Source organism: Hyperolius riggenbachi, chromosome 9, assembly GCF_040937935.1.
Source record: "Hyperolius riggenbachi isolate aHypRig1 chromosome 9, aHypRig1.pri, whole genome shotgun sequence".
NCBI classification, from domain to species: domain Eukaryota; kingdom Metazoa; phylum Chordata; class Amphibia; order Anura; family Hyperoliidae; genus Hyperolius; species Hyperolius riggenbachi.
Genome location: NC_090654.1, coordinates 266,286,101 through 266,303,807, shown reverse-complemented (window position 1 = coordinate 266,303,807; position 17,707 = coordinate 266,286,101). Strand labels below are relative to the sequence as shown.

Sequence of the window (17,707 nt, the reverse complement as noted above, 5' to 3'; positions counted from 1 at the left end):
ACACACCCACTCTTCCCCCCCCAGCCACGCACGCCCACTCTGCCCCCCCCCCAGCCACGCACGCCCACTCTGCCCCCCCACCAGCCACGCACGCCCACTCTGCCCCCCCACCAGCCACACACGCCCAGTCTGCCCCCCCCAGCCACACACGCCCACTCCCCACCCAGCCACACACGCCCACTCCTCCCTAGCCACACAGGCTACACCCATACTTTACTCAGTCCCTCACTTACCTCCTCAGGTAATGGAGGCTTGGCTTCCTCCACAGGAGGAGGAGGTGGTTGTTGGGTAGGTGGTGGAGGAACATATGGGGCAGATGGTGGCGGCCCAGATGGTGGCAGGGCAGCCTCTGAAGCTTCCTTAGCACGACTCTTTTGTTGTAGATTCAAAAGATGTTGCTTGTACCAATACTGTTGCTGGTCCTGTAAGTTTAGGAATAATACAGTCAGCACAAAATACCCTAGACCACTTATCAATCCGGCGATGGCAGCAGCAGCAGAATCTGGAGGTAGTGGAGGAGAGAGAAATGTATATGCAGTGGGAGGGGCATAACACATCCCTCCAGTGACAATGCGGATGAGTAAAGGCAGCAGAGGAGGAGGTTGTGTCTCCAGTGGGAGGGGTGCAGGATTTGGGGGAGGGATGTATATGCAGGTGAAGCTTATAAATGAGGGGAAAGGGCGACAATGAGGCGGCAGCAGTAGCAGAGTCTAGGGACAGCAGAGGAAGTATAACACTTCCAGTGACAGTGTGGCAGTGTTGAGAGCAGGAGTAGCAAAAAAAAAAAAAAAAAAAAAAAAAAAAACACAACTGAGAAGTATGAACAGAGGGGGCGGTGTATATGTGCAGGGGCGGGGTATAGCACTTACCTCCAGTGGTGGTGCTTGAAGCAGTAGCAAAGCAGTGGAGAAGGGGACTGGGTCTTCGGTGGGGGTTAGGCAAGTATGCAGGGGAGTGGAATGTATGCAGGAGAAAGGTGTATACACAAGTGTGGGGTATAGCACTTTCCTCCAGTGATGGTGCTGGAAAACAGGAATAGTGGCGGTATATGGGGGCAAAAGGACAGGGGGCTGGTTCTGTGACAAGGACCGGGGGGGGGGGGGGGGGGTATGTACACAGGGGAAGAAACAGATAAACAGTAGAAAGATATACCACCAGTGATGGTGTGGCAGTACTGGGAGTAGGAGCGGTGTATGGCTCAGCGACGGAGGGGGATACCTGGCAGAGACAGGAGAGGGGAACATACTCAGGGAAAGGCATTTATATGCAGGGGACGGTTACAACACTAACCTCCAGTGATGGTGTGGCGGAGCAAGACCAGTGTATGACCCATCGGAGGAGGTTGTTACTGTTATAATTTATGTAGGCCTCAGTTATTTGGACTGAGTTAGTCAAAAAGGCTCGAGGGGCAGACCTGCCATTTAAGGGATTTTCTCTTAGAGAGAAAATCTGCAGTTCTGTCAGCAGAACTAGAACATACCAAGAAGCTGTTCTATGGACAAGGCCGCAGGTCTCACTGACCTCAGCTTGTACGCCACTGGAACAATAAACATCAGCCATATTTACTAAATATCCACATTCCAGTAAGTAAAGGAAAGGCGACATTAAATATTAATCAAGTGGGTGGGTATTATGACACCACGATGAGGCTCATCCAATAGTCGGGTCTAGGGGATGGCGAATATGATGTCACGTTTAACTCTTTTCTAGTCGGTATTAAAAACCTAGGTGGGCGCTCAGAGCTCACTATGCTTCTGACTTTCCCACTAGATCTAAAGGCTGACTGGAACCTCTATTTTCATTCTATATGTAATCTGATATAATGTATGCTGTACATACTGTAGGTAGTCTAGTGTAACGTAGTTAGGAAGAAGGTACCTGATTGACTTCAGCAGGAAGTCTAATCAAGAAGCTTGTAACGCAACATGGAAATCTGCTTTGCCAGGATATGATGGACTATATCTGTATATATGTTTCCTGAATAAAGAACGTGAATATTGAAGAAGCCTGAGAAAGTCTATCTCCTGCTTGCTGTGTGATCGGGTTTGCAACTCTTGAGGAGGAGTTTGCTGGTGCCGGAAAAAGGTGAATTAGAACAGTTTATAACAGTGGTGCTGAAACCCCCCGTCACTGCCTTGCAAAACAGGCAGACAGGGGCCGAAGTTTTCAAGATATTCCACAGCCACACAAGCGGAGTTGACGCGGACTGGAAAGCTCATCAAGAGGAAAAGTGGTGTGTGGGAGGCCGCTAGAGAGGCCAACACACGGACTGCAATCTGAGTGATGATCAGCGGCGAGTCATGGACCTGTTTTATTTGGGTTGTGATGTACACGCAATCTAGCCGACCAAAGGATTCCGTGGTGAGGTATCCCAGGCAGAGGTTTTGAGCAAGTTACCTTCGGGACCGGAGAATCCGCTGAGAGAACGCTCAGTAAACGCTCACCGAGGTCCATCGACTCGTAGAAAAAAAACTTGCCAGCAGCTGATCGGATTGGAAGTCGGTACAAGTCTGTAGAGCCAGGCAAGTATAGAGTTTTGTTTATTTGGTTTTGTAGCAATGTTTGTGGTCTGTTATATGTTAACAGTGTTTTTTTTCTACAGCTGTGTGTTATCTTTCTGTGTTATGCTAAAGTGTGGGCAGCGTATATAGTTTCGTTTTCTCTCTGTGCAGTTCTGGGCTGGGAGGGAGGCCAGCGGTGTTTGTTTTTCTCTCGTGCTCTGTCACGCAGATGGTGGATGGTGAGGAGAGCAGGTGGAGGGTGAAATGAAGAGAAAAGGTTGGTATAACGAGAGCCCAGAATAGTGGGAAAACTGGTTCCAGTCAGTGCTATTAGTTACTTAGTGCTATGTGATGTTTATGTAATCTCAGCATGATTCAGTGTCATGGGTTTTATTGGGTTTTTTCTTGCGGATCGCAGAGCGTAGGTTTAGTGGGAAGGGGGGCCAATACAGTGCATCCTCCCACCCCCCTCTCTACAGATTGGGGGAAGCACGGTTGAGGTTTGTGTCCGCGGATATCTGCTAATAGCTGGAAGATTTGTTCAGTTTCTGTCACTCCGCATTCCAGGCAAAGGTTTATGATATGAGTAAAGTTTCGGTGTAGTTGTGGAGAATTCCTTCTGTTCAGGATGTTTTTTTTTTTCAGCCGTCATAAGATCGGAGTTCTGTGGGAAGCATTTGAGTGCACGGGGTTGAGTGCATGTTTTTTTTTTTCCTCCATCTACATGTCCAAGATGATTTGCGTTTTTTTCTGGGAAGGAGATAGGAAATTTCACACACTGCTGTGTCTGTTTTTGCAGGTATCCGAGAAATATATATGCTGAAATGTGCATACTATGCCTTGTATGTTCTAACTGTTTTTTTCTGAAGGTGCATAGGATTAAGTGGTTGCTATGGGGGACTGACATAGTAGCCATCTTGGCTGGCATGCCATGATTTAACATGGCGTCGGGTTTCTGAGAAAGCCACTCCCATCTGCATGATGTATCAGGAGGGGAGGGGCGGGAAGCGCCCACGGATAGGCACGCCCCGATGGCAGGGGGGAGGATGTGCTGGGGGGATCCCACGTCCCACGTCACAGCTGTGCACAAGGCGCCGTGCACGGAAGCAGCTGGTGGGAGGGGGGGTCCAGAGTAGGGACAGAAGAGAAATTCTACTGAGTTTCTCGGCTTCCAGGTGATTTCCTCAGAAGAAGTCTGGGCACAGGGAGTGTCCGCATACGTGAGCCAAGCAAGTTGCAGGGCCACGGATAGGAAGTGTTTCCCAGCTAGGTGCAGGGAGACACGGCGCAGCGCAGATCAGGAAAGTGTCTGTACTGTATTGCTTATGGAATTATTCCTTTAAGTGAGGCACCTTAAAGTGCGGTGCGGCATGTGTTCCCAATAGAGATAGGGGGGACACTGCAGAGTTGGAGAGGGGGAAGGGAAAAGAGGGAAAGATAGAAGTTGACCAATCCAGGTGTACTCGCTGCGACTGCAGAGTGTTTTTTTCGGGGGGGGGGGGGGGGGGGGTTTGTGTGTCAGGGACAGGACCAGAGATTGACAAAGAAGTCATTGCTGGGCTGTTAGCGTGTTTCTCCTCGCCCACCGATTGGTCAAAAATTATATATATATATTTATTTATTTATTTTTTATTTATTTTTTCCTTTCTCTTCTTTTCTCCAGCTCTGATTCTGTTTAGCACAGAACAGAACTGGTAGCAGTTCATGGGGCAATTATACAGATGATAGAATTGCCATTTACTGAGTGACAGTGTATCAGTACGGTGTCTGCCATGCGACTACCTACAAAGTGGGCATTCAGGGATCTGCATACAGGCATTTGACGCTGGAATGCTTAGCCCTGCACCCTGTGTAGTTTAAGTGCAGAGTGCTCCTTCCTACAGGGAGGCGGCCGTTTTTTTTTTTTTTTGGTAGTATGAGGGTAGTGGCGCGGCAAACATTGGTCAGAGGGTACAACACACAGAACTTCTAGCAGAGCTGGTATCGCAATGAAGTTCTAGGTAAGTAAATGCGAAAATGAGTAAGAGCATTGCAGGCTCACCTGCAAAGCAGCAACAGGTATGTGGCATCCATACTCTGTGCATACGACGGCCGCGTATGTACAGAAGGGGGGGGGGGGTGTGGTGAGAGCTTGCAATGAGGTGAGAGCTTCCAAAGGTGAAGTCCGCGGGAGCATATTTTAAACAGGTAAGTACTGAGGATAGTACTTAGGTAGGGGAGAGAGGTTGTAACTCCAATCTACCAATAAGAGTAAACAGAGTTCATGAGAACCATAAAGCAACGAGATCAATTACGGCATATATTGATCAAGTTATAGTGTAAAGAGTACAAGCCGCAGGGCGAATCCCAAATCATTAATAAGAATTTATTTGTTTTTTATTTCGATTTCAGGAGTTTGGCAATATGGACTCAAGACAGCTGCAGTGCTGGCAGCAAAGATGGAGATGTCAGTCGGATAAGCGAAAGGTTCCAGATGCCAATCTGAGGTCGGAGAACAACGGGATTCCTGAAAGTGGAAAGAGACTAAAACACGAGTTTCCTGAAACTGGAAAGAGACTGAAACACGAGATTCCTGAGATCAGAAAACGTCTAAAAAAAACTGACTGAGCAAAGCATAGTGCAAATTGCTAATGTTTTTCTTTCCCAAGGTGGTGCTTTTATAATGAAGAGTACCGTGCTGATGGTGATCCTAGGTTGCCATTTCGTCCTAGGAGAACGAAGAGAGGACATTCTCATGTATAATAAGGGGTTAATGAGAATGCAAGGCCCAAGCATGTTAATGTTTGGTGACCAAGGTACTAATCCTTTCACACCTCCCTCCGCTTGGCACAGATGGACCATGCAGGGACGGAGGAAAAGAGCACTTGTGCCAGGAGAAAACAAATTTCATGACACAATGGGTGAAAGGTCTGAAGGGTCAGGGGTGCGGGCAGTGGGAATTGAATGGCAGGGTAAATCTGCTATTGAATGCCACACTCCCAGAATCGATGCACCGATCCAAAGTTTGTACTGCAATGTACCTTTTAACCAATGGGTACATGCAAAAGGTGGAGTGTGTGATTCAGGGGTACCTTGTCTTGGTTATCCAGAGTGAGATGGTTCCAGATTGGAGAGGAACGAGCAGGAGGCGTCAATTCTCCTGCTGGAGAGACGCGGGGGACAACATCACGCTCTGGAACTACCAACAGAGAGTGCCACTGAACCAACTATACACACGTAAAGGCTGGAAAGCCGAGGGGTGGTAGTTCTCGAAACAAGAAGTAAAAAATCGAGAACGAGCCACATTTCCAGGTGACAAAGAGGGTGGGGAGAGCGGTCCCGGGGGAGGGAAAGCCAACACAGGGAACCCCATTCACACTACACGGGTCACCACAGGGGACTATAGTACACAGTCCATATGCAGCCGCTTATCCTCAGGCTAGTTGGGTAAGTGAAGAGGTATTCTTAATTGAAAGATTGCAGAGTACCGTCTTCCCGACCTCAGGTACATATTGTGCCTCAGGATATAAGGGGGGGAAGAGGTCCAATCGGGACAGTTGGGGACATATTTTGTCAGGGAGATGCTTAAAGATCCTGTCCAACTGAGATTGGACAAAGGGAGGTATATCGATTTTTCTGGAGAAGGATCTTTTGCATGGCAGCTTCGAGATGTTTGGGTGAACAAATGGAAACAGTGCAACATTCCTTTAGGCACCGCCACTTCCTTAGTTCCCACCTCAACCCATGTCTTACACCAGGACCTGAGAGGTCAACCTTTTTTGGTGCTAGACGGGGAGGTGAAAAAAGTAGAGTTGTCCTCATGCGGGCAATTCTTGCAGAGGTACCTGTGTTTGCCGGGGCAAGTTAAATTTAGTGAAGAAGCCTGCAGGCTCAGGCTCAATAACGCAGAATGCGAGGCTACCATTCAAAAGATCCACCCTGAAGCCAAACCGACAGTTCCGGTGGCTGAAGGAAAGGTTTGTTTTTTTAGCATCATGTCTAAGGACACATTCAAGGTACATTTTCATAATTGTTCCAACAAGGGGGATCTGTCAAGGGGAACATATTGGGGGAGCGGAGATCCCATATGGATCCAGTCATCCAGGTTTGATGACGTTATTTCTCACATTGTTAAGAGAACTCTTAAGGTCAAAGTTTCACGGGTAGTTCCCGTCCTAAAAGTGAACATGACATGGGACAAAGGGGAACAGGGTTTGATCCAAGACGACCACACTTTGATACAAAGGTTAAACAAACATTACACTAAGTTAGAGCTAAGATTTCACTATGATCCAGGTGATCTTAACGAGGTAGAACACAAAAATAAGCAGGTGAGTTCCAGTCTGACCTGGTGGAAAAGGTTTCCGGTGATGTTCCAGGGACACTCGGACTGGGCCTTTGCAGTTCAAAAGTTCTTCCTACACCCACTGGTCGTCTGGATGGGGATGACAACTTTAGGCATCATTATCCAGGTGAGGTTGTGTGTTAAAATTACGTAAACCAAATTAACCTGGTCCAGAGATTGGTGCCTCAAACAATCTCAGGAACCAATATTTTTAAATTAAAGGGATATACAGGGTTACGGGTATAGGTTTAGCAGTACCGGTGATGGAGCTGATTGTATAAAGGCGCTCTTTTAGAAGGCACCTGGCACTGCTCCATTGAGTAACAAACGAGTTTCACTTTTCTGTGGTCATGCAAGTTTGCGAGTGATACGCAAGTGACGCAAATGCTGAGCATGTGGAATAGAGGGACTTAGAAGTAGGGCCTCCCCAGAGAGCCTGGCTGCAGGAAGACCAAGAGGTCGTGCTCTCTCTCTTCAAGGGGTAACCACCGAGAGCAGAGAAGGTGTGTGAGCACGAACATCGAAAAGTGAAACATAAAGAAAGAAACCAGGTACGGGTAGGTTCAGAAGCTGGGATCTGCGGGTCAAGCCTTTTTAGGGGGGGGATTGTTATAATTTAAGTAGGCCTCAGTTATTTGGACTGAGTTAGTCAAAAAGGCTTGAGGGGCAGACCTGCCCTTTAAGGGATTTTCTCTTAGAGAGAAAATCTGCAGTTCTGTCAGCAGAACTAGAACATACCAAGAAGCTGTTCTATGGACAAGGCCGCAGGTCTCACTGACCTCAGCTTGTACGCCACTGGAACAATAAACATCAGCCATATTTACTAAATATCCACATTCCAGTAAGTAAAGGAAAGGTGACATTAAATATTAATCGAGTGGGTGGGTTTTATGACACCACGATGAGGCTCATCCAATAGTTGGGTCTAGGGGATGGCGAATATGATGTCACGTTTAACTCTTTCCTAGTCGGTATTAAAAACCTAGGTGGGCACTCAGAGCTCACTATGCTTCTGACTTTCCCACTAGATCTAAAGGCTGACTGGAACCTCTATTTTCATTCTATATGTAATCTGATAATGTATGCTGTACATACTGTAGGTAGTCTAGTGTAACGTAGTTAGGAAGAAGGTACCTGATTGACTTCAGCAGGAAGTCTAATCAAGAAGCTTGTAACGCAACATGGAAATCTGCTTTGCCAGGATATGATGGACTATATCTGTATATATGTTTCCTGAATAAAGAACGTGAATATTGAAGAAGCCTGAGAAAGTCTATCTCCTGCTTGCTGTGTGATCGGGTTTGCAACTCTTGAGGAGGAGTTTGCTGGTGCCGGAAAAAGGTGAATTAGAACAGTTTATAACAGCTACCTCTCTAGCAGAAATAGGTGAAGGATATGTACTTAGGGGGAGTTTATATGCAGGGTAAGCAGTATATATGCAAGGGAGGGGTATAACACTTACCTCCAGTGATGGTGTGGCAGTGCTGGGAGTAGTGTATGGAACCAGAGGAGGGTGCTGGCTATCCAGCATGGACAGGTGAAGGCTAAGTATGCGGGGGAGGGATATGTGCTCATGGGAAAGTATATACACAGGGGATGGGTATAACACTTACCTCCAGTGAAGATATGGCAGTGTTGGGGGCAGGAGCGGTGCGTATTGAGCCAGAGGAGGAGGGGGCTTGCTCTCTGGCAGGAACAGATGAGGGGTATGTATACTGGGAGGGATATGTACTCAGGGGAAGGAGCATATACGCACGGGAGAGGTAAAACACTTATATCCAGTGATGGTGTGGCGGTGTTGGGAGCAGAAGGGGTGTGTATGGAGCCAGAGGAGGGTGGGGCTGGCTCTCTAGTAGGGACAGATGAGGGGTATGTACGCAGGGGAGGGGTATGTACGCAGGGGAGGGGTATGTACGCAGGGGAGGGGTATGTACGCAGGGGAGGGGTATGTACGCAGGGGAGGGGTATAACACTTGCCTCTAGTGGTGGTGCTGGGAGCAGTGCATGAAGCCAGAGGAGGGAGCTGGCTCTCAGGCAGGGACAGGTGAGGGGTATGTATGCGGGGGAGGGATATATACTCAGAGGAAGCCGTATATACACAGGGGATGGGTATAACACTTACCTCCAGTGATAACCAGGGGTTGGTTCTCTGGCAGGGACAGGGGAGGGATATGTACGCGGGGGAGGGATATGTACGGGGGGGGGGGGGGGGGAGTATAACACTTACCTCCAGTGATAGTGTGGTGGTGCTGGAAGTAGGAGCAGTGTATGGAGCCAGAGGAGGGGGCTGGCTCTAAGGCAGGGACAGGGGAGGGATATGCACGCGGGGGAAGCAGTGTATACACAGGGGATGGGTATAACACTTACTTCCAGTGATGGTGTGGTAGTGCTGGAGCAAGAGGAGGGGGCTGGCTCTCTGGCAGGGACAGGTGAGGGGTATGTATGCGGGGGAGTGATGTGTATGCGGGGAAGGGATATGTACTCAGGGGAAGCAGTATATACACAGGGGATAGGTGGTGGTGCTGGGAGCAGTGTATAGAGTCAGAGGAGGGCGCTGGCTCTCTAGCAGGGACAGGTGAGGGGTATGTATGCGGGGGAGGGGTATGTACTCAGGGGAAGCAGTATATACACAGGGGGTGGGTATAACACTTACCTCCAGTGATGGTGCTGGGAGCAGTGTATGGAGCCAGAGGAGGGGGCTGGCTCTCCAGCAGGGACAGGTGAGGGGTGTGTATGCGGGGGAGGGATATGTACTCAGGGAAAGCAGTATATACACAGGGGGTGGGTATAACACTTACCTCTAGTGATGGTGCTGGGAGCAGTGTATGGAGCCAGAGGAGGGGGCTGGCTCTCTGGCAGGGACAGGTGAGGGGTATGTATGCGGGGGAGGGGTATGTACGTAGGGGAAGCAGTATATACACAGGGGATGGGTATAACTTACCTCCAGTGATGGTGTGGTGGTGCTGGGAGCAGGAGCAGTGTATGGAGCCAGAGGAGGGGGCTGGCTCTCTGGCAGGGACAGGTGAGGAGTATGTATGCGGGGGAGGGGTATGTATGCGCGGGAGGGGTATGTATGCGGAGGAGGGGTATGTATGCGGAGGAGGGGTATGTATGCGGAGGAGGGGTATAACACTTACCTCCAGTGATGGTGTGGTGGTGCTGGGAGTAGTGTATGGAGGCAGAGGGGGCTGGCTCTCCGGCAGGGACAGGTGAAGGGTAAGTATGCAGGGGAGGGATATGTACTCAGGGGAAGCAGTATATACACAGGGGATGGGTATAACACTTACCTCCAGTGATGGTGTGGTGGTGCTGGGAGCAGTGTATGGAGCCAGAAGAGGGGGCTGGCTCTCTGGCAGGGACAGGTGAGGGGGTATGTATGCGGGGGAGGGATATGTACTCATGGGAAGCAGCATAAACACAGGGGATGGGTATAACACTTACCTCCAGTGATGGTGTGGTGGTGCTGGGAGCAGGAGCAGTGTATGGAGCCAGAGGAGGGGGCTGGCTCTACAGCAGGGACAGGTGAGGGGTATGTATGTGGGGGAGGGATATGTACTCAGCGGAAGAAGTATATACACAGGGGATGGGTATAACTTACCTCCAGTGGTGGTGCTGGCAACAGCAGCAGGAGGATGAGGCGCGGTAGAGTCCGGAGGCGGTGTAGGAGGGGGCAGGCTCTCTGGCAGGGACAGGTAAGGGGTATGTATGCGGGGGAGGGATATGTACTCATGGGAAGCAGCATAAACACAGGGGATGGGTATAACTTACCTCCAGTGATTGTGTGGTGGTGCTGGGAGCAGGAGCAGTGTATGGAGCCAGAGGAGGGGGCTGGTTTTCCAGCAGGGACAGGTGAGGGATATGTATGCGGGGAAGGGTTATGTACTCAGGGGAAGCAGTATATACACAGGGGATGGGTATCACACTTACCTCCAGTGATGGTGCTGGGAGCAGTGTATGGAGCCAGAGGAGGGGGCTGGCTCTCCAGCAGGGACGGGGGAGGGGTATGTATGCGGGGGAGGGATATGTATGCGGGGGAGGGATATGTATGCGGGGGAGGGATATGTATGCGGGGGAGGGATATGTATGCGGGGGAGGGATATGTATGCGGGGGAGGGATATGTATGCGGGGGAGGGATATGTATGCGGGGGAGGGATATGTATGCGGGGGAGGGATATGTATGCGGGGGAGGGATATGTATGCGGGGGAGGGATATGTATGCGGGGGAGGGATATGTATGCGGGGGAGGGATATGTATGCGGGGGAGGGATATGTATGCGGGGGAGGGATATGTATGCGGGGGAGGGATATGTATGCGGGGGAGGGATATGTATGCGGGGGAGGGATATGTATGCGGGGGAGGGATATGTATGCGGGGGAGGGATATGTATGCGGGGGAGGGATATGTATGCGGGGGAGGGATATGTATGCGGGGGAGGGATATGTATGCGGGGGAGGGATATGTATGCGGGGGAGGGATATGTATGCGGGGGAGGGATATGTATGCGGGGGAGGGATATGTACTCAGGGGAAGCAGTATATACACAGGGGATGGGTATCACACTTACCTCCAGTGATGGTGCTGGGAGCAGTGTATGGAGCCAGAGGAGGGGGCTGGCTCTCCAGCAGGGACAGGTGAGGGGTGTGTATGCGGGGGAGGGATATGTACTCAGGGGATGCAGTATATACACAGGGGATGGGTATAACACTTACCTCCAGTGATGGTGTGGTGGTGCTGGGAGCAGGAGCAGTGTATGGAGCCAAAGGAGGGGGCTGGATCTCCAGCAGGGACAGATGAGGGGTGTGTATGCGGGGGAGGGATATGTACTCAGGGGACGCAGTATATACACAGGGGATGGGTATAACACTTACCTCCAGTGATGGTGCTGGGAGCAGTGTATGGAGCCAGAGGAGGGGGCTGGCTCTCCGGCAGGGACAGGTAAGGGGTATGTATGCGGGGGAGGGGTATGTATGTAGGGGAAGCAGTATATACACATGGGATGGGTATCACACTTACCTCCAGTGGTGGTGTGGCGGTGCTGGGAGCAGGAGCAGCAGCAGGAGGAGGAGCGGCAGAGTCCGGAGGCGGCGGGGGAGGAGGCTCGGGCTCTGGCGGTGGAGGGGCAGGAGCCTCAGGCTGGTACCCCGGTGGGGGGTGGCTGTAGGGGGGAGGGTAGCCGTAGGGTGGCCGGGCGGGGGGCGGAGGGGTGTAGTAGGGCGCAGACACGGGCAGGACGCTCTCCAGCTGCCTCTGGTGCATCCTCTGCAGCTGCTCCAGCTGGGCTCGGTGCTGGTCCCGGAAGCTCTGCAGCGCCGGCTCGGGGGCCGGAGGAGGGGCGGCGGCGGGGTACCCGGAGGAGCCGCCATAGCGCGGAGTCCATCCCGGGAACATGGCGACCTCTCTCTGCGCTGTGTGTGCGCTCTCCTCACACCGGACGTGGCGTCACAGCGCAAGGGGGCAGGACTCCGCACAATAGCTAGGCGCGGACTTCCGGCCGCCATCTTTACTCCTCTTTGCAGATACTGCCTACTTCCTGTGTGGCCTGGAGACAGAGAGGGACCAATCAGCGCGTGCAGCGCGTCAGAAGCATCGCTCCCCCATCCATACTAGTGATGGGAATTCCGGCTCTTCTCGGAGAATCGGCTCTTCTGAATCGGCTCCCATTAAAGAGCCGGCTCTTACGGATCTCAATCGGCTCTTCATTAAATATCACTGGACACCACTCAGAATCAGAGTAAAAGCCCCGCCCCCGTCTCCATGACAACTACAGACTTTTCCGCTGACTGCCCCAATCCCTCCTGCTACTGCTCTGCTCTGCCCCATACACTCCTACAAGCTGCAACTACAGGACTACATCTCCCAGCATGCCTCAGCGCCCTTTATTACACAGCAAATCAGAGCTGTGTGGGGCGGCTGAGGCATCGGCTCTTTAAAAACTGAGAGCCGGCTCTTGTCGTTCACAGCAAAGAGCCGGCTCTTAGAGCCGGCTCGTTCGCGAACGACCCATCACTAATCCATACATATATCCTTCACATATCTTCTATATCCCCCCTCCTATATTATATCCCTCCCATATATATCTATATATTCCCTCCTATATATAATTTCTGACTCGCCTAACTCCTTATTTAAAGGAAATCTGAGGTGAAAATAAACTAATGAGAAAAACAATTGTATCTGTCCTCCTTTCCCTAAAAATGATTATTTTTTTTAGATATCACACAGTTTTTTTTTATATTTAAAACTAGTTTTTAATTTGTTACTGTTTAAATTTTCCCTGCTCAGTGACACCTTCACTGAAGTGTGCTAGACCTCAAATCTATGAATTATTGATCATTTTTATCTCTTTCCTACTCTCAGAAGCCACTTACTGTCAGAAAAGTGTTTTATGGCTGTAATTACTTATCAGTTAGGGTTATGCCAGTGACCTGCAAACTTGCCTCTCCAGCTGTTAAAGGAATACTTAAGTCTAAAAAAAAAAAGGATATTTACTCACCCCGGGCATCCCTCAGCCCCCTGAAGCTGGATGATGCCCTCGCAGCCCCGCTCCGATCGTCCTGTCCCCGCCGGCGGCTACTTCCGGGTTCGGCGACAGCCGCCGACAGGCTGGGAACGCGAGTGATTTTCCGCGTTCCCAGCCGCTATATCACCCTCTATGCTGCTATAGCCTATATGTTATACGCTATAGCAGCATAGAGGGTGATATAGCGGCTGGGAACGTGGAGAATCACCCGCGTTTCCAGCCTGTCGGCGGCTGTTGCTGAACCCGGAAGTAGCCGCCGGCGGGGACAGGACGATCGGAGCGGGGCTGCGAGGGCACCATCCAGCTTCAGGGGGCTGAGGGATACCCCGGGTGAGTAAATATCATTTTTTTTTAGACTTAAGTATTCCTTTAAGGAACTAAAAGTCCCACAATGCATTTGCCTTTATTAATCATGACTGTGGCTGTCAGACTCCTGCAATGCATTGTGGGACTTGTAGTTATTCAACAGCTGGAGAGCCAAGTTTGGAGATCACTGGGTTATGCTATATAGTCTGACCCAGCCCCACCAGGACAGAAACTGGAGATCACTGGGTTATGCTATATAGTCTGACCCAGCCCCACCAGGACAGAAACTGTCAGACTCCTGCAATGCATTGTGGGACTTGTAGTGCATTGTGGGACTTGTAGTTATTCAACAGCTGGAGAGCCAAGTTTGGAGATCACTGGGTTATGCTATATAGTCTGACCCAGCCCCACCAGGACAGAAACTGTCGCTTGCATACCTGATGTTTAACTTTTTCAGGCAGAGAAAGAAAAAAAGGAACATGACAGTGTTTTGTGTGCTTGGCACTGTACATACACACGTCTATATCACCATGTCACATCACCTCAGCTGTCCTTTAAAGAACAACTGAAGTGATGGGTATATGGAGGCTGCCATATACAGTATATTTCCTATTTTCTATATATATAGCGGAACTGTAAATTCCGTTTCACTTACCTGGGGCTTCCCCAAGCCCTCAGCAGCCGTCTTGTTCCATGCCGGTCCTGCACGAGCCTCCGTTCTCCCGCGCCAGATAGTTTTGTTACCGTCGTCAATGGCAACTGCGCCCGCAGGCCGCGAGGCTAAGCAAAGCTTTCTTTGCGTTCCCGCCCCATAGCGTCCTGTGCTATTAACGCAGGATGCTATTGCGGGCTGGAACGCAAAGAAAGCTTCACGTAGCCTGGGGCACGCAGGCGCCATCGACTTGGAAGTCGGCGGTAACTAAACTATCTGGCACGGGAGAACGGAGGCTCAGGCAGGACCGGCACGGGACAGGATGGCTGCTGGGGGCTTGCAGAAGCCCTAGGTAAGTGAAACTGTTTTGTGTTTTTAATGAATTTAGGGCCCGTTTACACTAGCGCGAATTCACATGCATTTTCTGCGTGCAGATTCGCATAACCAATACAAGTAAATGAGCCTGTTTCCACTTGTCAGGAAAACTGAGCGTTTTGCTGTGCAGGAAAAATCTGCACAGCAGAGCCATCAGAATTCGCACACTGTACACACCGCTTGTGATTCGCATGTAATGTATTTAATAGGAATTCGCATTGCGTTTTCGCTATGCAAATTTTTCCATACAAATTTGCATACGTTTGAGAAAAATCAATTTAAAAGCACACAGGCACGGATATATTTAAAATCACATACCTAAAGATATACGAAAACGCATGCAAATTTGCATACAAATTCATGCGAATTTGCATCCGCACTAGTGGAAATGGGCCCTTACAGTTCCGCTTTAAGCATTACCAATTGCCTGGCTATCCTGCTGATCCTCTGTCTCTAATACTTTTAGTCTAAGTCCCTGCACAGATCAAATGTTTCTGACATTATTGTCAGATCTGACCTGATCTGAGATTAGCTGCTTACTTGTTTCTGGTGTTATTTAGACACTACTGCAGCCAAAAAGATCAACAGGGCTGCCAGGCAACTGGTATTGTTTAAAAGGAAGTAAATATGGCACCCTCCATATCCTTCTCACTACAGTTGTCCTCTCAGAAGCGCAACAATTTTTTCTTATGATTCCTTCCAGTTCAGACAAGATTTTGTCAGAACTGGAATATAGCAGTTGCTGTAAGTTATATAGCAGTTGCTGTCAGCCATAACTGAAAGGACAACTGATGAGCAAGGTAATGTTCATGTTTCCCTATAGCTCAAGTGGGCAATAGCTGAGAAGGTGGTGGACCGGTATCCCCAGTCTGTGCAACTTTAGCGATCGGATGCGTGGGACAGTTTGGGGGGTTAAAACTTAACTGAGGAATGAGGATTAAAAAAAAATAAAAAAAACAAACACTTTTAATTTTATTGGGACGTCATTTTTTTTTTACATCTACTTTTTTTTTTCTGCCGAACTTTATGAATGACTAGCTGATGGCCCGGCGTTGCCCAGGTATGGATTTGGCTGATGTTGGCTCCGCCCACTTTTCTAACCCTAACACACAATTACTCAATGACCAAGTTTGTGAGCTTTGCAGTCTTTGGCATCAATAATTTGCATTGAAATGAAACAAATCTGATTGGCTGTGGCTCTACCCCCTTTTCTAAATCTGAGCCCCAGTCACCCAATGACCAACTATACCAGGTTTAAGGCTTGTGCCATTAACATTGCAAGAATGGCAGCAATTAAATATTCCCCTTGAAAAGCAATAGGTGAATTTTGATTGGGTTTCATAGGCTCCACCCACTTTTCTAAATATTAATCCCAGTCACCCAGTGACCAACTGTGCAAAGTTTGTGAACCCTGCCATTAACAGTGTAAGAATGGCTGCAGTTTACATTTTCCAGCGAAATTTGTATTTGTCTCTGCCCACTTTTTGGTTATGGGGATAAAAAGTATCCTATATGTTATTCCAGACCAGGTATTGTACCATGTATGTGCCAAATTTCATTCAAATCCATTCAGCCATTGTTGCATGATTGAGTTACAAACATCCAAACTTTCACATTTATAATATTAGTGAGATGAGATTGTTGCTATTGCTAGCAGCAATCATTTACTTTTAGAGTGTACCAGAACTGACAAAAATGAAAAGATTTATACATACCTGGAGCTTCTTCCAGCCCCATCCACTTGTTTCGCTCCCACGCCGCCGTCCTCCGCTGCCCGCAGCTTTGGGAACCGGGTCCTGTCACTTACGTCAGTCTGGGACAGTCAACGCAGGAGAAGTGCGCCCTCAACGTATCTCTCCAGCGGCTGCTGGAGAGATACGCAAACAGCGCACTTCACTTACGTCAGACTGGCTCCGACTGATGTAAGTGACGGGACCCGGTTTCTGGAGCTGCGGGCAGGGGAAGACGGCAGCGTGGGAGCGATCTGAGCGTATGGGGCTGGAGGAAGCCTCAGGTATGTATAAATAGTTTAATTTTTGTCAGCTCTGAGTCCCTTTAACACCGGATCATGCATGTGCACGATCACGTGCACAAGCGGCAGTTTTCAATGCAGGGCGTAGGTTCTACTTCCTGAAACCTACAGCAGCACTAATTAGGATGTAGAATTTATGTCCTGGAATGTAAAGTAGTTAAAGGAGCTTAATGGGGGCATGCATGCAGTTGGGAATGCATTATACACACCAACTGGTGGCAACTGAAGGATTGAGTACATTTGAATACGGCGCTGGTAGACTTGGGCGCAGGATACAGCGGTATATGGCTGATCCTGCTTCTGCACAAGTTCGGGCCGATTTAATTACTATTCCCCCTCCAGGCCGCCATGGATAGTGGGGGAATGAAATAATTCGGCTTCCAGCGATTGCTGGAGGCCGAATTATTATGTTTTTAAGCAACTTCGGCTCCGTCTTCTGACGGAGCCGACGTTACTCACTGAGCGCTGCAATAGGAATGATTCCTATTGTAGTCTATGGAAGCGCCGGCTGCGCCCAAATCTAGCAGCGCTGAAAAGCACTGCTCCGGAAGGATTTACCAGGACAGAAAGTGGAGGATGAGGCGGCCCTGGAGTAGTGATGGGCTTTCCGAATAGCCCGGCCATTCGTAATCGTAATTTTTATTACGTCTTGCTGGCCGCGACAGAGGGGTTTATTTTACCATGTCGCCGCTTATAGCTGATGCAGTCCATATCACTCCAATGCTTCCTTCGTACAGGTTTGATGTAATTGAAATTACGAATGGCTATTCAGGAGCCCATCGCTACCCAGGAGTACTGCAAGGGAGCCAATCGCCTGAATGGGGCTGGAGGAAGCCCCAGGTGTGTATACATTCTTGTTCTTGTCATCTTGGGTACACTTTAAAAGACAACTATCATTAAAAAGGAAAAAAGAACTCTGTTCAGTGTTGCAGTGGCTTTGGTTGTCAGCTCGTGTTTTTGTTTCAAGTCATAAAAATGTCTTCAAATAATATCAA

At 49.5% G+C, this 17,707-nt stretch overlaps 1 protein-coding gene across 2 annotated transcripts in view; it reads right to left on the bottom strand.

Annotated features, from left to right (window-relative positions):
* YLPM1 (YLP motif containing 1) overlaps positions 1 to 12,440 on the bottom strand; it is an 81,527-nt gene extending 69,087 nt beyond the window's left edge. The window contains exons 1-2 of one of the 2 annotated variants that reach the window (XM_068254533.1): positions 11,841 to 12,440; positions 234 to 422 (exon numbers count right to left, since the gene is read on the bottom strand). In XM_068254533.1, the coding sequence (XP_068110634.1) occupies positions 234 to 422; positions 11,841 to 12,215 (564 nt within the window). In that variant the 5' untranslated portion in view covers positions 12,216 to 12,440. The remainder of the gene's footprint in view (positions 1 to 233; positions 423 to 11,840) is intronic. The other variant, XM_068254534.1, reaches the window with a different exon arrangement.
* Positions 12,441 to 17,707: the final 5,267 nt, after the last annotated feature.